General features: G+C 33.5%; 2 protein-coding genes across 10 annotated transcripts; one reads left to right on the top strand and one right to left on the bottom strand.

Moving 5' to 3' along the window:
* Positions 1-8,195: 8,195 nt before the first annotated feature.
* On the top strand, positions 8,196-10,967 carry LOC130944586 (F-box/kelch-repeat protein At1g22040). Of its 6 annotated transcripts, XM_057872961.1 has the most exons (4): positions 8,196-8,536; positions 8,754-8,868; positions 9,003-9,047; positions 9,368-10,967. In XM_057872961.1, exon 4 carries the CDS (start codon positions 9,370-9,372, stop codon positions 10,792-10,794), a length of 1,425 nt encoding a protein of 474 aa, XP_057728944.1. In that variant the 5' UTR covers positions 8,196-8,536; positions 8,754-8,868; positions 9,003-9,047; positions 9,368-9,369; the 3' UTR covers positions 10,795-10,967. The 6 variants fall into 6 exon arrangements, with proteins under 6 accessions (XP_057728944.1, XP_057728948.1, XP_057728943.1 ...); XM_057872965.1 differs by lacking the exon at positions 9,003-9,047; XM_057872962.1 differs by lacking the exon at positions 8,196-8,536 and having other exon boundaries at positions 8,573-8,868; positions 9,003-9,051.
* A 1,402-nt stretch (positions 10,968-12,369) lies between these two features.
* On the bottom strand, positions 12,370-23,302 carry LOC130944584 (uncharacterized). 4 transcript variants are annotated; one of them, XM_057872957.1, is made up of 12 exons: positions 22,898-23,069; positions 22,628-22,778; positions 21,659-21,853; positions 21,044-21,244; positions 20,456-20,578; positions 20,207-20,244; positions 19,995-20,124; positions 14,971-19,539; positions 14,204-14,323; positions 13,909-14,010; positions 13,682-13,824; positions 12,370-13,173 (listed from the first exon to the last, which is right to left on the bottom strand). In XM_057872957.1, exons 3-12 carry the CDS (start codon positions 21,734-21,736, stop codon positions 12,918-12,920), a joined length of 5,760 nt encoding a protein of 1,919 aa, XP_057728940.1. In that variant the 5' UTR covers positions 21,737-21,853; positions 22,628-22,778; positions 22,898-23,069; the 3' UTR covers positions 12,370-12,917. The 4 variants fall into 4 exon arrangements, with proteins under 4 accessions (XP_057728940.1, XP_057728941.1, XP_057728939.1 ...); XM_057872958.1 differs by lacking the exons at positions 22,628-22,778; positions 22,898-23,069 and adding an exon at positions 23,226-23,302; XM_057872956.1 differs by having other exon boundaries at positions 22,628-23,069.
* Positions 23,303-23,575: the final 273 nt, after the last annotated feature.

The raw sequence follows: 23,575 nt of genomic DNA, 5'->3' as shown, positions 1-23,575 counted from the left end.
ATCAGGTAGCTCTCTTCAGGAAAGAGATCTCGAACTAGAACCTCAAGGCAAACCATGAAAGAACAGATACGTAACCGAGTAACATCAAGAAATTAACTCCTAACGTTCCCAAAACCCACGATTCACGTTACCTATTACTTCTATCTCGTCTATGATAATCCATTAGTGTTTCCATATACATAAACCATTAGTATTAAGTTGGCCAGACCGAATACCATGAGATATGTAATGGTCGACTAACAGCATTAATCAATAGACAATCATGCATCTGAAACTCAAACTCTTGTCAGTGGGACAAGTCCTACTGCATGACAAACACTCAAAGTATGCAGTAAAGCATAGTCAGTCCATTCCCAAGACTCTAACAGGGACGAACTGCTCTGATACCATAATGTAATACCCTAACCTTTAGCACGTCATGATCGTACCAAAAGTAAGGAGTTACTAACCTGTTCTCCTTATTTACTATTTAATATTGAGACTTTAGGTCGATATCGCGTTTCAATTTATAAGAAAATACCAAAAAATTATTTGTAGTAATTCAAATCACACAATTATTATTAATAATAAATGCTATACAAATGAATTCAATATAAAACTCAAATACAATACCTATCCATCTGGATAAAATAAAACTTAAAGCAATAAGGGCGAGGAAACTCTATAAAAATAACAGGAATCACAAGTAAATCTACTAGTCGTCTGCATCTTCTAACTGAATTTTCAAACCTGTGTCACTGAAAGGGTGGAAGATTTTGGGGTGAGAACAAACCACACGTTCTCAGTAGGGAATGAGAATGCTATAAAAGTAATGAATTTAATGCAAATATATAACTTACTTAGTAAAACTATTTTGTTAACCCTTTGGAAATACTTTTATTTCTACTTTAGATAAATAATTACTTTTCTTTAAATTTCTAAACTCAAAACAAATTTTAAATATAAAACTAGTCACATTTTCTGTCTCTCAGCCACATAGTTAATCTTCAGTCAAATGTCAACTCGTAATCACTTTAATACACTCACAAACAAATAGTGCAAGCAAGAGATTCAATTCAATGTACAAGCAAGTCACAACAAGACAAACAATACAATCACAAAGTAATAAAACAAGCAAGCGCAAATGTGCAAACAACATGATGCATGTCTATCCCTAACGCAGGCCATGAGCTCATGTGTCGGTTGCCTACCCGCTCCCGACATTACCCGGGCACAAGTCCTAGATATGGCTTTCCAGATGCATCAGTGTGCTTATAAGTCGTACGGCTAGGCCGCATCAGTGTGACTTTCTAAATCAATAAGCGTGCATCTGGAAAACAGTTCTCAGTGTGTGGACGTCCCCACTTTACATTTGGCACTAAGGCCCAAACAATGTCACATCTGCTCTCCTGTGGCAGACGCTTCATTAATTAATATATTCCTTTAATCTTTGTTCTCTGCTTTCCTGTGGCAGAGATTCCTTTTCTTAAAAAAACAAACTCAAAACAACACTTAGAACAAAATCTCTCCTTACAAAATTGGATTTAAAACATTATGTTTTTCTTAATAAATCTAGTTTAAAAATAGAATACACCTTTTCTCAACTAAATAAATCTCAAATAATTTAATTTCCCAAAACCAAATCTTTTAAAATAACTTTTCAAATAAAACCTCAGATTTTTATAAAATTTCGACAGCACTTTCCCTAAAACTCGGGGTTAGCCACCCTTTTTCGGGTCCCAACTGAACCATTTTCAACCTCTTTTCAATCGAGAAATCAAATACATATTCATCAAATTTAGTCACAAACACAACTCAAACTCATCATTCAGTCATTTCAAACAATCATAAATTATTTACAAATACCCACTAGACTTTCATGGCATTCATAGTTTAAAAGCAGTTAATTTCAAAACAAAATTCCCTACCTTCGTACGGAACCAAAATCCTCGAAAGCTCCGGAAAAGCTTTCTGACTGAGCTGCTGAAGAAGAAAGCATTAGAAATCGTTTGTGCTTCCTAGAACTCCAGTTAACCGAACTCAAAGAGAAGAGGAGCTACGTCACCGTCAACTCCCACCAATCAAAAGTGACGCCAATACGTAGAAAAGGAAGATACGAACACTTTTATCGGATTAAATTTTTCATTTTCATTGGAGTTACGGATCTCAAGAAATTAAAACTGGAAGCTTGGAAGTTTGGTGAGTTATGGCTTTCTCTCTCTCAGTCACTCTTCTCTCTTCCTCGGCACTTTGCTTTCTCTTTTCTTCAAAGAATGAAAGCCATGCGTGTATGATGATGATTAATCAAGAATCATTGGTGATTAAATGAGAAATGGCATGTGTCATAGCTATATATATATTCATGCATGAAAAAGCCACGTTTCATTTTTTACCTTTTGCTTCCTTAGTTAGATGGCTTCGGCCTTTTTTTTCTAATAATAATAATAATAATAATAATAATAATAATAATAATAATAATTCTTATATATATATATATATATATATATATTTTGAAATATCTTATTATAATAATAAAAATAATTTAAAACTTTTAATAGATTTTAAACTTAAAGTATTATAAAATTTATTTAATTACTTTAGAAAAATAATTTTTTTTAAATACAACAATAAATTATGAATAACTAATTATTTAATTTTTTTTTAAAATTTAGGATGTTATATATTTATATATTTTATATTTATTTATTTTAAAACAAAATTGTATTTGTCTTTTATTAAATATTATATATTAAAATATATTTATTTATATATACATTAATATATTCTATATTTATAAAATTTATGAATGTCTTTTTATAATATTTTTATTTTGATTAATAAAATTTAATAATTTATAAAAAATAATGTATTTAATATACATAAAATTATTAGACTATTTTAAATATATCTAAATTATATATAAATAAATAATAACTAATTTAAAAATTAATTCATATTATACGCTGTATTATTTTTAATTGCACGTGTGGAACTGATTTTTCTCATGAATAGTAGGAGAAGGAAGGGTTTTTAAAGTAATTATATATGATCTTTTAAAACAGTGGTAGTAGGTACAGTAATAGCAAATGCTGAGACTTGAGGCTGAGGGTGTGTTTATTTGTGCCGTTATTAAATTTTTCCGGTCCCTCTCACTTTTATTTCCAGGGATGCAATGCACCTCATTTAAGTCTCACCATTTACCATGCAATCAGCAAGATCTCATCGATCTTCTCCTTTTATTTATATCTTTCATTTATTCTATATATATCTATATCAAATTTTATGGTTCAGAATAAAACTATGCGTTAAATTGAACTAATTATTCTTAAAACAATTTAATGGAATCAATTTTAAATTTTTAATTATTAGTTTTTACTTTTATAGTAATTAAAAAATGAATAAAATAGTGACATTTGTATAATCTATTGAATTTTCCTTAAATGAATATTATAACAATTTATTATGACCTTATAATAAAAATCCAATCAAAATATACTTAAATAAATTAAATGTACTCAATTGTACTCCTATATTTTGTTATTTTATTTTTTATTATTATTTTTTTCAATTATTTATAAAATTTTAATTTTTCTCGATCCAAATATACAAAATTCTCAATTTTCACGTTCATAAATTTTTTATTTTTCATTGCAAATTTTTTAGCGAATAATATCTTTTAAATATGACATATAATTATTAATTTTAAATTTTATATTTTTATTTTAGTTAAATTTTCACAATTTAATTAAAATTATTTGAAAAAGTTAAAAATAATTTAAGTATAAAGTAAAATGAGATTAAATATTATAATGATAAATTTTATATTAAATTTTAAAATTAAATTTTATAATATATAACTTACAAATATTTATATAAACTAAACATTGAACTCTTATAAACTAAACATTGAACTCTTATATTTTGTCAAATTTTGAAATGTGCAATTTATATTATTGTTACGAGATTATCTGCGTGACTTCTTTCTTGGTTAAACGGTTTAACATATTATATTGCGCTCTGCACCTGTCTGTTTCTGTGATCGCTTACTATCCTCGTAAATGAAATCAACGTTATCTTATTAATAAAAAAATTAATTTTTAAATTTTTTTCCTTTAATTATTCTGTGAAGTATTATCTCTCATCTTATAATTTTTAAATAAAAAAATATATAAAAAATATTAAATAATAAAAAAATTATATTTTATTAAAAAATTTAAAAAAATCCACTTCTTATCAATAATTATCCTAACAAAAGTTTACTCCCTCTCTCGGGATAAAGAAATTATTTCATGGTTAGAAGTTCATTTAAATTAGTTTTTTATAATTTTTACATATTATAAATAAAAAATAGATTTAGCTAAGAAGCATATTAATATTATTATTATTTAAAATTTTAAACTTTTTTAGATTAATTAATACATAATAAATGTATGAATAAGAATTTAAATGTTATATGTTCAATAGATAACAAATGTATTAAAGTATCAAATTTTATATATTTTCTATAAAAATTTTATTAATTAGTAATCTTAACATATTAGCTAATCCTATAAAAAATAATTAATTATGAATTTTTTTAAACACACGTTTATATACTGCAAAACATTAAAACACAATTGCTTGAACTTCTTCCTTCTCATAGATGATATATTGATGATAATTATTTTTTTCACATTAATACAATGAATGTAGATATAACTTTATCCATATCCCTGCTGCATTGCTTTATGTTTAGTTAATATTTTTTTGGTGACTATATGTTTAGTTAAGATGTGTTTTAAGATTATTACGTGTTTTTAAATTTTTACTTTAATAAATATAAAATAAATATATTAAAAATTTTATTTTGTATGTTTTTATAAAAAATTTAATCAAATTTAAATATATTATATTTTTACAAAATAAGTATATTATTATGTTTCTAAATTTATTTTTCAAATTTTTTAATAACTATCAACATAAAAAAATCTGATGCATTTAATTTATAAAAAATGGAAAGGTTATTTTCGATGATGATTTTCTTATTGTGTATATAAAATATCCTGTATAAAAGAATTAATGAAATGTGTTAAGAGTTAAAAAAGACATTATTCATTAATTTAGAGATATGATTGGAGAAGTAAATTAATTAATGTTAATTTGATTTTTTTTTAATGTACAATTATTTATAAAAATGTAAAATGTTAATTATATACTTAATTAAAAACGGCATTGGATTTCATTTTCAATATTATTAGAAGTATAATTATGTATACACTTCTTATTGATAACTTAAGCTTTTGGAATAAACAATTTATTATGATAAGATATATATTGAGAACTTTTATGATGAAAAATTTTATTAAAAAATTAGTAAAAGAGAAATAAAAAAAGGAAAGAAAAAATACTAAAATAGTGATAAATAGTTATTTAATGATTTTACCAATTCTTGCTTATTTATTATCTTCAACTTTTCGCCGCGTCACAACATGCATCTTCTTATTTATTTTTTCCAGATTAGGGTGCACCGAAAGCCTGATTTTGGTCTTTGAAATGTGCCTTCCACTAAGACTAAGCGAAACTACACACGCAAAAACGGTACACACTCGAACAAAAAGAGAGTGATGCAAAATGGAACCTCATATATTACCCTAATAAGTAATGCCCTTTCCCTTCTCCAATTCAACTCCGCAATTCCTTCCATTATTTCATGCATTTAATTTTAATATTAGCAATAATAAGTTAATAACGTATATCCAAAACTTTCTTTAATTCACTGCCAGCCGTATCCAACCATGGCCAAATGCACAATCCATCTCATTTAATTTTTTTCCTCTCTTCATTTTTTTTCTTGCAGGAATTATATTTTCTGCTATGTTTTGTAGCTTAGCTTAGCTGAATCCCATTCAACAAATTTTCCCAGATTCATTCACGATGAAGTTATGTATTCGGAACCAGCTGGTATTTATAGCATCATAATAGGAAATCAACAGTGTGTTATGTCCATTCTCTTATGAATGGATATAATTACAGATTTTTTACCACAAAAAGTGAAGAACATAAATTCAACGCTTTATAGCAACGTTTGGTTATGGAAATCAACGGTACCATTCTCAATGAGAACTTTTCATTGTAAAAAATGTTACCGGTACCAACACCAAGTAGGCCTCAAAACCCTAGCTGTAAGCCAAGAAGAAAAAATACTACCCTATAATGTTGTACACTGTTACACCGTAGCACCGTCATCGAAAACCTCTTCTACGCCGCCACTAACGCCTCCTCCTCCTCCTCCTCCTCCTCCTCCTCCTCCTGCGCCACCATCAATGTGGCTATCGTGTTCATATGCGTTCCGGTGCACCATGATCGGCGACGTGCTTGGAGCGGAGAGTGGAGATTACATGACCTTTGAGGTCAAACCTGAAGCTGAAGAAGAAGAAGAAGAAGAAGCAAAACCTTCTTCGTTGATTCGAATCAAGTTGAGTAAGGGCAAAGAGAAGATGGAAGAAGAAAAGATGAAGAAGAGAGGGTTACAGTTTCCACCGCCGATAACGTTGATGAGAACACATACGGGGAAAATGCCTTGGAATTTCAAGAGGGAATGCGGCGATTACGGGAGGCTTGTGATAACGGCGGAGAGAGTGAAGCGCCGTGAGTACGTTGAAGCTCTCAGAGTGAATGGAAAGGTCACAATGAAGCTGGTTCCAGAAGAAGAAGAAGAAGAAGAAGAAAGTAAGTACTGTGAAGAATGTGGGTATTCCATGAACGAGGAGGAAGAAGAAGAAACGATGGAGCTGGAAGATCTTGAGTTTAACCATGAAGAAGAAGAGGAGGTGGAAGAAGAAGGTGGTTTTGAGATAGAGGTTGAAGAAGAGGGGTATAATAGTAATTTGTGGGACAAGGAGAGGGGACTATGTTGGGATTTCGGTGAATGCAGTGTTGGAGTTGGAGATTCAAATGATTTTATGGGCCGTCCTGGTTCTGGTCCGGCCCATCTTAGGCCCATTACTTCCGTCATGTGATGTGTCCTACTTTGAGAATAGCTACTTGTGAGGACTGAGTAGTAAAATTATACTCCGGGTACTGATAAGAGCTAAGAAAATTACTTGTAGCGTGGGTAGTCGTAGTGATTCTTTTTCTAAAATTTGTTTATTTTGAAGACTGAAGAGTCTTGTGGGATATTTTCATGGTCGTTTAGCATTCATGTAACTCTATGTACCGCTGCTGCAACAGCTCAAAATATGTTACTATTTTTTTAAGAAAAAAACAACTCAAAATTTTGCTAGAAATATAAAGAGTAATATTCTTGGTAGTTGTACACTCAAAATATTAGTATCCGTTTAGATTTCACAATTGGACTTTAAAAGAAAATTTTTTGGGGGGGGGGGGGGGGGGGAATCTAAATGGACACGAATTTGGTATGCTGTTATTATGTTTTTTTGTTCTAGCAATGATGAGGAAATTAAATATGTTCCTGATAACTATTTTCCAGAATAATAATAATAATAAAATGACAAATAATTGATGGTAATGATGGTGAGCTTGAGAGAGATCTTTCTCAACGATGAACCAGGAGATGGAGGTCTCAAACTGAAACTGAAGGGATTTCCCCGAAATTTATCAATTTACAGATATTGGAGGAATCTCCGTCTTACCACAATTCCCCTTTTCTTTCTCTGATCTGAATCAACTTAAATTATTGTGATGTATATACATTGTCTCTCATTTTTTTTTGGTTAATTATATTGTCCTGTTCATTTCAGAGGATAAGTAAATCTTCTCAGCGGAATTGGTAACGACAATCAAAATGTCCATAAAATACGAACAAAATAACATTCATTAACAAGAAAACGAATTGTACATATTAAATAAACAACTCTGTTAAGTATATCGACCACCACCAACCAGCCACACATATATATTTGAATGTGATAATTAATTTAGTGACTCAGTTTGTGTGTAAAGAATATTTCTACTAAACATTATTGACAAAAGTATAAAAGTCATACGGTACATAAATAAATAAAAGGCAAGATGTTGTAAAATATAATTATTAAACTAAATTTAACACAGTGTAGCGTAAGGGATAGAGTGGACAGATGAAGACAAAGCACTGGTAGGTAGATCATGGCTGAAGGTGTGAGTGGAATATCAAGGATTAAGATATGTAGATCTACAATTTAAATTTGATGAAAAACATTGACGTAGTGTTCAGGATAACTAATGTGTGTGGTTCTGGTATTCTAGTAGAGGGAAATTTCAGCGAAAAAGAAAAAATGAAGAAAAGTATAAATACGTGGAAGGTTGAGCTGAATTGGTGCCACGTGTATATTAATTTAGGTGTGATCAATGGACGAGGTAGAAGAGGAAGAAGACCTTCACCTTCCCCTTCCCCTTTTATTTTCAACTTGAAAGTTGAAAGCAAAAACCGCGACTTCGTTGTTCCTCTCAACTCTGAACACTGTGATTTAACTAAATAATGCGGTGCCAATTAATTTCCCACCGTTTTACGTTTTCATCAAACCTTTAATACTCTCTCTCTCTCTCTCTCTCTCTCTCATCCTTTTCTATTACCAGCCAGGTACCTTCTTCACTTTTTCTCCTTTATATATTCTTTCTTAAATTATCTCATCTGTGAATCTCGAGTACTAATTTAAGTATTATTTTGCGTCACTTTAAGTATATTTATTTATTTGTCTTAGTTTCTTGCTTGCTTCATCGGTCTTCTTTTTCTTTTTCTTTTTTATTAATTAATTATTGGTTGTTGACTTGATCGTTATAATTATACATACTAGTAGATTTGATTGTCGATCATATTGGATTTCTGTATGTGGATCATGAATTGGTGATGTTCATCTGAGTCTCTGTTTTGGAGAAGTGGTGAATCAGAGGAAGGGAACAGCGTACATTCATGTAACTGAAAATTCTGATTCTGAGATTTTATTTCGGTGTTTCTTTTGCTTATATAATTCAGCTCTGATTGGTGTAGGATATGCATCTTGTGATCTCATGAATTGTTCTGTACTTGTTTTTCTTGTTTCTGTCAGCTGCTTCTGGTGCAAACTGAGGGGAAGATCTTTCTTTGTTGAGTGGTAGGTAGGATTTAACTGTATGTTTAGAAAGAAAGAACCATTCTGAGGATAAATTCATTCTTGATTGTCTTTGGTGTATTCCTTTTGAATAATAGTTTAGGTGTCGTGTTATGTGTTGGACTTCTCTGTTTGATTTTTAACCAAATTTGTTTTGCCTTCCTGAAAACGTGTCTGTGCATCTAGAAGGACTGTTTGAAGTTGTATTGTTTCTTTTTTTTTTTTTTTTTACAATTGTGGTTGTTGCTTTCTTGTATGGCCTTGTCTGGCACATTTTAAATTCCAATGGATAGTTTCAAGAATTTTCTCCTCTTGCAATGCAGATATGGGTTCCGTTTTCAGTGCTGCAAATGCTATACCTGAGCTGAATGAAGTCTCTTCGAACGAGACGTGCAAGAGGCAGAAGATGTCATTATCTACATTCGATGAAGAGAGTCCAAGATTGATTCCTAATCTTCCTGATGAGTTATCACTTCAGATTCTTGCTAGGCTTCCGAGAATATCTTACTTCAATGTAAGATTGGTGTCAAGGAAGTGGAAAGCAACTATCATGAGTCCAGAAATATATGAAGTAAGAAAAGAACTCCGGACCTCTGAAGAGTGGCTATATCTGTTGATCAAGGTTGGGGAATATAAACAGCAATGGTATGCTGTTGATCCTCACTCTCAGATATGGCAGAGACTACCTACTATGCCTAAAGTTGCTGAAGAGCAAGAATCAAGAAAGAGTTCTTCCAAGCTTTGGATGTGGAACATGGTAGAAGGTAACAGAATAGCCAAAGTTATCAGAGGCTTTCTTGGACATAAGGATGCATTCGATGAAATGCCCTTTTTTGGTTGTGCTATAGGAGCTGTTGATGGATGTCTCTATGTTCTAGGAGGATTCTCTAAAGCTTCAACTACAAGCAGCGTCTGGCGATTTGATCCAATGCAAAACACATGGAGCAAGGTGACTCCTATGTCCACAGGTAGAGCATACTGCAAGACCGGAATCTTAAACAATAAGCTTTATGTTGTTGGAGGGGTTAGCCAAGGCCAAGCTGGACTAATTCCTCTTCAATCTGCCGAAGTTTTCGACCCTTCAACTGATACATGGTCAGATGTCCCTAGCATGCCATTCTCCAAAGCTCAAGTCATGCCGACAGTTTTTTGGGCCGACATGTTAAAGCCTATTGCCACGGGATTAACCTCATACATGGGAAGATTGTGTGTTCCACAAAGCCTATATTCATGGCCATTTTTCGTTGACGTCGGCGGAGAAATCTATGATCCCGAGACAAACTCATGGATTGAAATGCCAACCGGGATGGGTGAGGGTTGGCCTGCAAGACAAGCAGGTTCAAAATTGAGTGTAGTAGTGGATGGTGAGTTATATGCATTTGATCCTTCAAATTCCCCAGATAGTGGAAGGATCAAGGTGTATGACCAAGGAGAAGATGCTTGGAAAGTTGTGATTGGAAAAGTTCCAATACATGATTCAGCAAATTCAGAGTCACCATATTTGCTTGCTGGCTTCCATGGGAAACTTCATGTGATTACAAAAGATGCAAATCATGATGTTGCTGTTTTGAGGGCTGATCTGAGAAACAACCGGGATTGTTCTTCTCCCTCAATATCTTCAACTTCTTCATCATCATCATCATCATCATCACACAGTGCTGCTGAATCAGATGCAGTTGTTTGGAAGGTAGTTGCAAGCAGGGATTTTGGGAAGGCTGAACTTGTCAGTTGCCAAGTTATTGACATATAATTTGAATTGAATTAGATATATTAATCGGAAGTTACATATACAGGAATTAGCCTCAGCCCTCATTCGACTGCCTCTGTCTGTATTTTTTGTTAAGGTGTCAGTAAGATGAGAGAATGGGAAGTGCTACATCAGTATATAATTAATTATTTACCCTATTGATATTTTTGGAGTTAGTTATTTGTGCCCACACTTCCTTGAACGTTGAGTTGATTCACTCTCTTCTACCATTAAATTGGACGAACTTGTAATGTTATGCACTCTGTCAAATGGTGGAGGAAAGTAAATCAGCTTGGTGTCCAAGAGAATGAGCGAGTCTTCCATATCCATAGTAACTACAGTTTCCACAGTGATGTTCAAGTTGCTAATAAAAAAATTGTGCAGAATATTATCAAAGCAATTCATTATTTTCCACAACGTTACATAATACGGAGGATAAGATCAGATTGATATATATCCGAGGCCTGGCTATCTATATTCTAGCCACACATTTTATCTTTAGCATGCTTTCAATTTTTTCTGTTTAGTTTTATACACGATTTTTCATGTTTCCAGCTCCTGACTGAACAAAAACGTTTATATTTCTTTTGTGAACTATATCTGACTCCACTAAAATTGAGGTCACCGAACACTATCTTAAGACTAATTATTATCTTTCCTAAATATTTTTCCGATTAATTTTTAAATAAAAAAATATTTTTATTTCTTGTCAAAATAATTTAAAAATAAAACATATACACTTGTCTTTTAAAAATTAAATGCTTATAACTTTGTTCTTGAAAGACTTTTGTTCAACACCATTTTGGACAAAACTACTAGTATATTCCTACTTGAGACAATACATCCAAGATACAAACATTTACATCATGTTGAACTTGTGATATAGAAATAAAAGGATAAATAAGACAAGAATTGAAATTGAATAGAAAAGATAAATTGTAATTGAAATAAAAGCAAAAAGCATAAATTAAAATTAAATACAAAGAGAATCATTCTACTTTCTATTCGATTTCTTGATGCAATAAGAAAGAAACATAATTTGTCAATGCCATAGTTTGGGAATTGAATTGAAGGAACCTTCAACCTTCTACTTAATTCCCCGATGCAACAAAAAAGGGACTCCTCAACCTCAATTGTCCACGAAACCGAAAAAAGGGTTTTCAAACTACTAAATCATTCTTAATTATGACTACCCTAGTTTATAAGGTATTTATAACTTCTTATTAAGTTAAAATATAGAAAATTTTAACAAACATAAGGCTCAATCTAGTAATCAAATAAACAAAATCAAAATACATCAAATTAAATTAAAATATTCTAAAAATATAAACTAATATTTTCTAAATAACACTTAAATTCTTCGTATCATAAACATTTAAAACACGTATAAATTTGGTTTTTTTAGTGAAATTTTATTTTTTTCTATAAATTTCAAACTCAACACTTCAATACGATGATGATTATTATTATTATTATTATTATTATTATTATTATTATTATTATTATTATTATTATTATTATTATATTGAAGTGATTGATAAATGAGAATGACATGTCGGGGGAATAACAGAACAGACGAGACGAAACAGTTCTCATAATTCCCTTTTTCTAAATAGAAATAATCTTGTAAGATATTGTTCCTGTACAGAAAAAAACAATTACACCACTGGGAGGCTTGGGTAAAAGATGTTACAATATATACTAGGATTCTAGTTGCAAAAGACAAGGCACTATTCTTATTTACACAAATTATTATCTGCTTCTCAGCTTTGATAATCATGTGATACCATACCAACCCTTGCAAAAATATATATCTATATAAAACTCTTGCTATAGCTTATGAACTATGAATGAAGCCCCTTATAAGCATACCCTATGTACTTCTTCCATTTCAAAATTATCTGTCAATTTGTACAAAGTAATCAATGAAAAACCAATGCATTTGAACAATTCATTGATTTTTTCAATGTAGACACTTTATCCAAATTAACAGATATTTTGAACCAGAAAGAGTAATGAGTAACATTCATGGTGGGGCCACAAATATCTTGACCAAGAATATGCATAGATTATTAACCTGTGCAAGGGTGAGAAAAAAAATTGATGATGATGATGTCTCACTTTGGCTACAAGGAATCAGGTGAATTTGGAGCTTTCTTGGAAGATCTAGTATTCTTGAGTGTCATCATGAGCTTTTGTCTTTCTCCTTCAACTTCTGCAAATTGAAGGCTTAGTTGAGAGTAACGTTCATGCATCTCTTTCAGTTCTGTTTCCACAGCTGAATGTCTTTCCTTCAGTTCCAGCATGTCCTTAATCAGCTCATTGATGTCCCTGAAGCTTCTGAACACTGCTTCTTCATCACTGTGTTGTTTCAAGAAAGAACTGAAATGTAGGGAGGAAAATTGTCTTAAAACAATGTGATTGAATTGGTCTCAATACAATGTTCCACTACATGTACATGCATGCCAAAAATTCAATTATGAGAAACAAGTAGCATTTAATTTCTATGCAATGTCAGTGTAAAACTCGTTTGCACCATTAAATTAGGAACTGCCACGTAGATAAAAGTGACTCTTAATTGGATGTTAGTATAAAACTCTTTTACATTAATTAATTGTGCAAAACAACATAGTGTTAACATCTTTGGGAGATTGTTTGATTCAATCAGCAAAGTACTTGTTTTAAAATGCAATTGATAGCTAAAACAAGAAAAAGATCATTACTTCATTTCAAAGAGTAAAAAAAGATGATGCATATCAGAATTTAGATTCTAACCAGTCATCAAATTTTAACCGAGAACAAAGAAAATGGTAAATTTAAGGTGATGTGCTTCCAAAATTAGCATCTATATGTACCAAAATCTAATTACTGCTCCAAAAGAAAGGTGTACCTCTGAAATTGCATGCTTGATTTCTTCTTGGCCTGCAATGCTTCAGCAAGCTCAATCTCCAAAGCAAGAACCCTTTCTAATGCATTGCCAGTGACAGATATTTCCTTGAACACAGGGAATATGTTTCCCAATTCTTGATTAGCCTGAGCAAAGGATAAAATTCATAAGAATCTGAACAAAGAAAAAGACATGTTTCACGGCAATCAACGCAAACAAGAGTTATTTACTTCATGTAGCTGCACCAATTCTCTTTGCAGATTGGGAAAAGTAAGTTCAATGCTATAACCATCTTCTGAAGGAGTTGAATTCTCTTTTTTCATCTTTTCCAACTGCAATAAGAAGACACAATTTAGATCACATTTACACCAGACACAACAATAAAAGTCACAACTCGAATACAAGGAAAATGCAAATGCTATCCATGTTACCTTTCGCATGATACTAGAAAATAAATTTACTATATTTAGAAGTATAGATGAATGCAGAAAGAGTAGTTACGAATAATGGTGCCTAAAATGTTACCTCCTTATTCAAGTTGTCCATGCTAGATTTCAAACTTCTAATTAAATCCGCGTGCTTTTCTTCTTTTTGTTGTGAGTAGTCTTCACTTTCAAGAGTTTCGCATCCATTTGCAAGAGGATCCTATCAAATGATAATGCAAAGAAATTGTTGAGGCTCACTATCATACTCAAGATAGATGAAGGAAGGAATACATTGCAAAAAAAAAAAAAAAGGTACAAGACTTTTACTACAGCCATTAAAGATCCTTAACAGAGAAATTTCTTATCTATTTTATTATATATCACCAATAAAAAACAGAATGCTCAATTCATGATAACAAGGTTTTGGTTTTGAAGCACCAAATTCCCAAGCATTGTTGTTTATTTGGTATATATAGTTTTTATAATAGTTATAATCTTATTTGTTGATGCTTATGTGATAAAACTATTCATGGCAAAAGAACTTTCTAGAATCACCAAGTGTAAGAAGAGACAAATTAGGGTGAGAAGGCCTTTCATGTAAGCATCGTTATTATTCTAGCAATCATGCACAGATAATTCCACAATCTTTTTATATGTACTCATATAAAAAATAGTTCCCTGTTTATTACTGTGATTTTTTCTTTTATAAAAGTGACAATAAAAAGATGGGAGTGGATATTGCCACTACCAATTTACCATATTCATGTAAACATACAATGGAAAGAAAACAGGTATGGGAATGGCATTATCAACATGGAAGTGGCAAATGTACACTCGCTTACCGAAAATACTAAATAAGACAATTACCTCGGGTCGCATATTTGTACTCTCTAGCTCTCGACTGCTAGCTGTGTGATTAGATTTCTCTCTCACATCAGATCTCAAACTTTCAAGCAATTGCTTTGCTGAGGTGAGCTCCACTTCAATTTTGGACCTCTCCTCATTGCTTTTCAGAAGTGAAGCTTCAAGTTCTTGCTTTTCCTGCTTACAGCATTCGAGGGATATCAATGAGCACTCCTTTTCAGCCTTTACCAGGTCAAAAGCATTTGACAAATTTCGTTTGTCCGAAATTACAGCCTGTAGCTCAGCTTCCAATGCCAAGATCTTCGTTCCCAGTTCTTCATTAAGTTTTATGCAAGAAGCTTCAGACTTTTTCCTGCTCTCAGTTTCTTCAATTGCATCTTGCAGTTTCCACAGCATTTCCTCACTATGCTTTTTCGACAAAGAGAGTTGCTGTTTCAGTTCTTGCAACTTTGTTTCATATTGTTCTTTGATAAATGCAATTCTCAAAGACTCCTGCATAGCAACAGGTGGTCCTTCATTTCCTCTTCTCTCACGAGCATTATGACACTCGGCTTCAGCCTTGTCCTTCAGCTCCTTCAAATGAAGGGACAAATTTTTGAACTCCTCCGTCTTAAGAACCTGTTCGGAAAGCCTCTTGGAAAGCTCATTACATTGGTTTTCCAGTCTTACCAATTCTCCGTCTTTCAAAGAAGTCATAGCAGTTTCCAGTTCATGTAATTTGGCCTGAAGGACTAAACACTTGAGTTCAGCTTCTTCCTTCAACAAAAAGAGTTCCTCACCGTCTCCGCTAGAACACTCCAGCAAGTTCCCCAGCCTTTCAACCTCAAGGACAAGCTGGCTTTCGTGGATAGAAGTATTGTTGACATTCTCTGTTCGACTCTTGTGCTCCTCCAGCTCGGATATCATTGCATCATTTTGATCAATTAATGCTCTCTTTTGAGCAGAAGTGGCATCTAACTCCGATTTGAGGGAGCCAAGACTTGTCTGCAATCTTTTGTTTTCTTCAATGCAAGTCAATTCTCTGCAAAGGCAGCTATTCAATTCAGATTCTACATCAAGATTCTTCTTGTGAAGCATGTCAAGTTGCTGACTAGCGGAATGTAGTTTCTCACTAAGCTCCACAACATGATCCGCCAATTGAGCTCTAGTAAAAGTAGCAACGACATCTGTGGCTATCGAAAATTCATGCAGTTCAGAAATGTGAGTTGCTAGGGAAGTAAAAGATGAAGATTCTTTTAAGGCAAGTTCAAGACGTTCCTCGGATTCTTGTAGAAGATCAGATATTCTTGATTTCTCAAATTCTAAGTCTGCAACCAGTTGCTTAAGATGGATCATTTCTTGTCTGGTCATATCAGAATCCTGCAGCTGACATTGCTTGTCATTCAATTCTGCAGTCAGATTTGCAACTTCTTTCTCCAATTTTTCTCTCAACATTTTCTCAGTATACAACTCATTGTGCAAAGAATGTAAGCTTTCCTTTGAAAAATCAAGCTCGGATGAAATCTTCACATATACTTCTGTTTTGTCTTGTAAAGACAACTCCAAAGCTTTCTTTTCCTCTGTGACATGTTCTAAGTTGAGCTTACACAAATCAAGGTCACTGGATATCGTATCAAGCTTTAAAATTTCTTGAGCAAGTTCCTGCAGCTGAGATTGCTTCTCCTTCAATTCTGTGGTAAGATCTGAAACTGTTCTCTCCAATTTCTCTCTTAACAGTTTCTCACTATGCAACTCATTTTGCAGAGAATGCAAACTTTCCTTTGAAAAAACAAGCTCGGACGAAATCTTTGCAGATACTTCAGTTTTGTCTTGTATAGACAACTCCAATGCTTCCTTTTCCTCTGTGACTGCTGCTAAGCTGAGCTTACACATTTCAAGGTCACCAGATAACATATCGAGCTTTGAAATTTCTTGAGCAATGTCCTGATTTCGGGAGTTAAGTTGCTGTACCTCAGCTTCTAAGTGATCAAGACTGGACAGAAATTCTTTGTGATGCTGAGAGAAGGTTGCTTCAAATCCAAAACCAGCATTGATCCTGTTGACAATCACCTCGAAATCAATCTTAAGCTTCTGCAATCGGGCACTAGACTCAGTTATCTTTCTTAGCATCTCGTGCAAATCATGCTCAAACTTCTGTTTCATGACTAGAACATCCGATTTTGCGGAATTTAAAGATACTTGAACCGAGTGTTTTTCATCCACTAAAACTTGTTTCTCTTCAATGAGTAGCAGAATCCTGTCACGTGTTCTCTGTTGTACCTCTTCCAACCGCAACAAAATACCTTCTAACTCTTTACATTCCGAATCAGATGTACCTCGAAAGGAAATTTCACTGTATGTATCATCATATGATGCCAGCAATTTCTGAAGCTTATTAGACAAAAAGCTGACATTCTTCTGAAGATTATCCTTCAAAGAAGCCATCTCATCAAATTTATTTCTGACAGCTTCTAATTCTCCATGCAGAATTGATATTTCTTCACGAAGATGACCATTTTCCAGGATCTCTTTTTTCAACATACTTCTTATCTCTGAGTTTTCTGTAGTACATGCCATGTATTTGCCTTCATAACTCCTAGACTCTTTCAGAAGAACATCCAACTCATTGATTTTCTGAGTAAGAAGACTGTTTTCATGAGAAAGATCATTCAAATTTACTTGTAAAATTTGGTTCTGGTGAGCAACATCATTGCTCTTGGCTGTGCAAATCTCCTTGTACTCATTCAGTGAGAGGATATCATTCATAGCAGTCTGCAGCCTCAGCACCAATAACTCATTAGATTCATTTGAGACTTGCAGCTGCTGAGACAGTTGAAGGACTTCCTCTTTCAAAATTCGAATGTCACAACTTGCTTCAAGCAGTGTTTCTTGGAGAGCCTTTGAAAAAACATCCGAATATATATTTGCAAAATGCATCTGGCAGATTTCTTCTTCAACTTGTTTGTATAGATCTTCTTGTGCCTTAAGGGATCTTTTCAAATCGCTTAGTAAAATGTCTTCACCGAAATGTTGTCTACTTAAGGAAGAACTGTGATTTTGGGATGGGAGATTGGAGATATGGCCTTCAGAATTGTTCAGATATTTCACTGGTTCTCGGAAACCATCAGTATCTGGAAGGGGAGAATCTGAAAGAGTTTGCTTTATAAGATTCTCATTTGTCTCATGCATAGAAAGAACCTGGCAAGAAAGCAATTCAAGATCCTTTTGTAATTGACCAACAGCTATAGAATAGTTTAACCTTGCTCTTTTGAGTGCTGCTTCAGCAGACAAAGCTCTTTTTTCAAACTCACTGCTGATAGACTCCAAAATGCGCTTGTCTTCAGAGAAGTTCATTATCTGTTCATTCATGTTCCGGTGCATTATCTCCATCTCATCCTTACTAGCAGCAATTGTGTATATGCAAGTAGAATGTTCATTCCTGAGGTTCTGCAACTCGGCCATCAACTGCCTTTGACTCTGCTCAAGTTCCTGAACAAGAGCTTCATAATAGCACTCCATCTGCTCCATTTTCCTAATGAGGCCTTCCCTTTCGGTTTTGGAATCGTCTAGCTCTCTTAGGAGTTCAAAAATTTTTGCTTTCATAGCAATGGTTGGATCCACCGGTTCAGCCTCATGAGACATAATGCCAGGTATGGTAAGATAATGAGCCATGCCTTCAGGTTGAAACAAACCCACATCAGACCCGATGTCTGTTAAATATTGTTCACCTTTTTGTAAATCCATTTTCTTGTTCTCCCTTTCATTTGCAACATCAGCTTCCGAAATAGGCTCTCTAGATTCTTGTTTGAGATCCCGCAAAATCTCAAGCAGTGATCCTAACTCCAAGTTAAGCAACCTAAAATCCCTTTCTGGAAATCCCATCGACGCCTTCTGAATAGCTCTTACCTTATCTTCCATGAGCAAAAGCCCCTTTAGACATTTAAGTGGCAACTTCTGAAAGAACTTATCCCGACCCGTTTCTCTCAGGTCTCTGAGACCATGTAATAAGCTTAACTTGGAACTTTTGAGCTGCTCAATTTCATCTTTAAACTTTGAACACTCCGATTTTAGTACAGCAACCTCTTTTGCTAGCTCTTCTCCCGCGGAAATCTCAGCAGATAGTTGCTTGGAGAATTTGTGTGTTTCAACACCTATTTCATCAGCATGATTTTGTAAAGAGCTCACTGTCAGCTTCAGATCAAGAATAGATGACTCGACCGCGCCTAAGTTTCCTTTAAGACTACTGTTATCTTCTGAAGGAGCCGTCAAGTTATCTGATGCTGAATAGTCTGCACTCCAACCATGGACCCAATGGCTACCTTGTGACAGGACCTGGCCATCAGGTGCATCTCTTTTTTCCGGCTGCGAGCTTTGTCCAACTAAATCGCCAGATACCATGCTTTTAAGGCTGTCAATTTCATGTGTACTGGATACATCATGCTTCTCAGTATATGCACTTTCTGAAGTAGTAGAGGAACCATCATATCCAGCAGCCAAATCTGCATAATCTTCATTAACCCCTGATTCTCTTTCAAGAGAAGAAATTCGGGGAATATCTTTAGATTCTCTTTTCAGTTTCAGTCTTGAATTGACCTGATTTTATGAAATAATAAGGGATAATACAGAAATAGAAAAAAAAATTAATAACAAGCAGTGAAACCTTAATATTGAGCAGCAAACATATTCATTATTTTTCAGAAAATTTATATTTCGTGATAAAAAATAGAACAGCTAATGGGTTGTAATTAAGAGGTCAAATGTTAATAAGGAAAGCTCTGTATCTAGATCTGCTTTTATCAAATGCATTCAGCCCTTGTCAAGTAGTAAAATAATTTGTTAATCTTCCAACCAACGAATAGCATGTACTAACAAGAAAGACCAAAAAAATGTATGAACCTTTTTACTTTAGGATAACAGAAGAATAATTATGACGATGGAAAAAAGTATAATACAAGGAAATGAAGGACAAGAGATCCTACATACAAGAACAAAAAGCAATCCAAAGAAAATCTATGTATGAAGTGTAGTTTTCAGCAGAGGTCACAAACCTTATGCATATGATTGTTGACATTCTGATCCGGAGACGAATCTTTGCCATCAGCAGATTCCTCATGAGAACCTTGGTCAGAGGTTGCCCGTAGACCCCTCTCAGTGAGTTCCCTCTGCTGCTCAAATTCTCTGAAAACAATAGCATCAAATATCAAATAAGTCTACCATTTTTGGTTAACATACGTAAATGTCATAACTCATCATATGATACCTGAAACCAGTTTTGGAAGTGAGCAGCTGCACAGTAACCTGGCTTCAAACAAGAAGAGAAACACAACATTAAATGCATACTATAAATTTCTCTAGCAACTGAAGATCTGGCAACAAATATACGAGTTGATATGCCATATCCATGTAGAAATACATAAACTACATGGTTGTACTGCAACATGACCATGCAAGTGGATAATCTAAAAAGCCATGGTTATATCTTAGATATATTAAGTATAAAGATCCTCACATGTAATGTAGGTCCAGGATCACTGCCATTAAGAGGGAGTGCGAGAGATGTAGGCTTCAAGGCATCAACAAAATCAGCAAGATTGATATTGGCCTCGCCAAGGATGCTAGACCGTGAAGATCCCTGAAGTCATTAGGCCAACAACAAGGTTAGTACAACACAAGCCGGACTATCAACCACAAGATTCCTCCTGTTGGAAAATACATATAATACTAAGGTATTTCTAAAGAGAGCAAGCAACAACTGAAAACATATTTTGTAAGAAAAAACATGGAACTCAAATTATACCAATACTGATGAAGTCATTATATTCATTAAACTGACGAACGTGTTAGTTTGATTTTATTCGCAACATTAAGATCCATTAAAAATCTAATTATCTTGAATGAGAAACTTACTAGTTAAAAAAATTCAAAAGTGCATTTGATAATTGGCAGAGCACAGACTAGTCATATACAATAAAAAAAAATGCTTACATATGATGTAAGTGATACAATAAAGGTTTGTGCATGATGTTGTAACTTGACACTTCTATAAATTCCATGACATGATCGTATATAATTTACAAATTCAGGAAAAGAATCTTACCATCCCCACAACGAGCTTATAAAGCTTCTCCTCATACTGTTTTGTTCTAATGTCTTGTAGGAGTCTTGTAGTTTCATAGATTGGATCCGACCACTTGCAGGCTCCATTTCTCACATTTGCTTTGGTTGTCTTTGATGTAGCCTTCCCGGTTTCGGCAGGGATGAAAGAGATATACAATTTATCCCACCCGGATTGTGGAATCTTGCATACAAACAATAGGTGGAAAATATAATTGAGAAATCATAACAATACGTTTCAATTTTTGAATTAGACTTGACTGAGATGAAAGTATTATAATACAAAATAAACAATGATCAACACCCCATCAAAAACTTTAATACTAAACAGCAAATCAGTAATATGACCTATGAGAGTGCCAATTATAATTCATGATACTGGCATGACAAGCATTCACTAATAATGGCAGCTGAACTTTCATTGAATTCCATGAACTCTACACAATTGAATGCCAACTCAGACCAACTCTGCAATGCACTACTTTGTTCACGTTAAAATGAAAGAGCAGAGAAAAAAGAAATAGTCCAATTATTTCCCTAAAATTTAACTTGAGAGCCAAAGGTATAAGAGAGAAATTTGCTTAGATGAGAAACTTACATGTGTAGCATGGAATTGGAGCCGAAAAACCACCTTAACTTTCGTCTTCTCTACCTTCCACTTAGTAATTCTCGACATTTTTTCAGCGAATTAGTAACACCTAACATGCATCACTCAACATGATGATTCCACTCTCATTCCCAGTTCCAAGACCCAGTCAACTGTTTACTAATCAATATTAGAAACTGTAATCACCTGAAAACAACCGAAGCAAATAAATCATGTTCATACATACATATATATATATATATCCAGTTCTTCGGTGGGCATTTAACAATTCTACTCCGATGAGTAAACTTTACAAGCAAATCAGATATTCAAAATCACAGACCTAAACAATTTATGACTCATTGACCCAGAAAAACAAGCACTACATGCAGAAAAAGAAGGGTAGAACCATCACAACAATGCATCATTTTGGAACCTAATAATAGAGAGGGAGAGAAGTTCAAAGTATGCAATGCATTAGTCTTTTTTTTCCGAAGCAACCATAATGGAAAAGAACCAACAATGTAAATATGAAAGAAATTTTGATATTATTTCTTCAATTCTCAAATATAAGTAAATTCTGAAACTTTCAGCTGCCAGAGGCAACAATTGCATATACTACATTCCCAACTTCAAGCTAGATGAACATGTCCCCAGAATAAAAGAATAAAAATGCTAGATCTCCAAGATAAAACATTTGAATATTCAGAAACTTTTAAAATTAAAGGGAAAAAAGGAAAGATTGTATATGAGCTAAGCCCATCTTTCAATCTGATTAAGACACCTTTCAGCTACACTGAAACACTGATTAGCTAAACAAACTTCGCCAAATGGAACAACTAAATCCAACATTTCTTCTCCATTTCAGAACAAAAAAGAGGTAGAAATTAGAGAAATAAAAATGGGTGGGAGCAGAATCAGATAAAATGAAAATTAAAAAAAATAAAAGTCTTTTTTCCTGTATGCAATGGCCATTGGTACCTTGCAGTGAGACAAAAGCTTGAAAGCTTGAAACTTTCACCGGGAAAATCCGCGGATCGACCAGAAAGATTTCGAATTTGAGAAGAAGAAGATGGGGAAAAAGAGGAGGACCCCAGAAAAGATGCTGACTCAGACAATGCCACTCTACATCCTATAACACTCAACAACCCAAGAAAATACAAAATAAAATAATTGAAAAAGAAAAACTCAGAACCCAAGGACTGACAAAAGCAAAGAGCAAAAAAGAGAATCCTAAAACCAAATGCTTACACAAAGCTAAGGGGGGAAAATGATGCAGCTAAAATAATATAGCAAAGTTGTAATTTTTATTTAATTTGCTAGCTGTAGATATTGACACTTGCAGCAAAATGCAACATCTAATGGAAACCAAAACATTGCAAAAGAGGGATTACGACCATCAGAGTGGGTAACAGAAGCAACTAATACCACTAAAAGCTGGCACAGTGACACCTTTGTCTAAGTTACCAGATGCAAGTTTATTTCATGTGTATTTGGTTTATATTATATTAATATTAATAATAATGAAATAATAATTAATGTGGGGTGCATTGGAAGGGTGTAATGGGTGGGTGGGTACCTTAGCTGCAGATCTGTGGCTGCTTAAGAAGCAAGAAAGATTGAATCTTTGGAAACAAGGTTGTAACTTGTAAGCCCCCACTTTGAGGGGAGAAAGAGAGTGTTTTGAGGTGTTGTAAGTTTGCATTAAGGCATATGCACATGTTCATTTTTCAACTTTCTTATATATTATAAATTACAATTTATTCAATTTGGCCTACAGAATTTATCATAATAATTCATGTTAGTTTTTTAGCAGATTTTCGTAAATGACGTGTTGATTTTACACGTTAACTTGTTAAAATTTAGAATGTGTTTGAGATTCACATTGGAAAAGAGAGAAGTCCGTTTGAGTGTTTTGAATGTTTTATT

Source organism: Arachis stenosperma, chromosome 8 (genome assembly GCF_014773155.1).
Source record: "Arachis stenosperma cultivar V10309 chromosome 8, arast.V10309.gnm1.PFL2, whole genome shotgun sequence".
NCBI lineage: Eukaryota > Viridiplantae > Streptophyta > Magnoliopsida > Fabales > Fabaceae > Arachis > Arachis stenosperma.
This window is presented reverse-complemented; position numbering and strand designations above follow the sequence as displayed.

Coding starts and splice junctions, on each gene's coding strand:
- LOC130944586 (XM_057872965.1), top strand. CDS start 9,370: ATGGGTTCCGTTTTCAGTGCTGCAAATGCTATACCTGAGCTGAATGAA.
- LOC130944584 (XM_057872958.1), bottom strand. CDS start 21,736: ATGTCGAGAATTACTAAGTGGAAGGTAGAGAAGACGAAAGTTAAGGTG. Junction 21,245..21,658: donor TCCAATTCCATGCTACACAT/GTAAGTTTCTCA, acceptor TTTGTATGCAAG/ATTCCACAATCCGGGTGGGA. Junction 19,540..19,994: donor TCAACAATCATATGCATAAG/GTTTGTGACCTC, acceptor TCATAAAATCAG/GTCAATTCAAGACTGAAACT.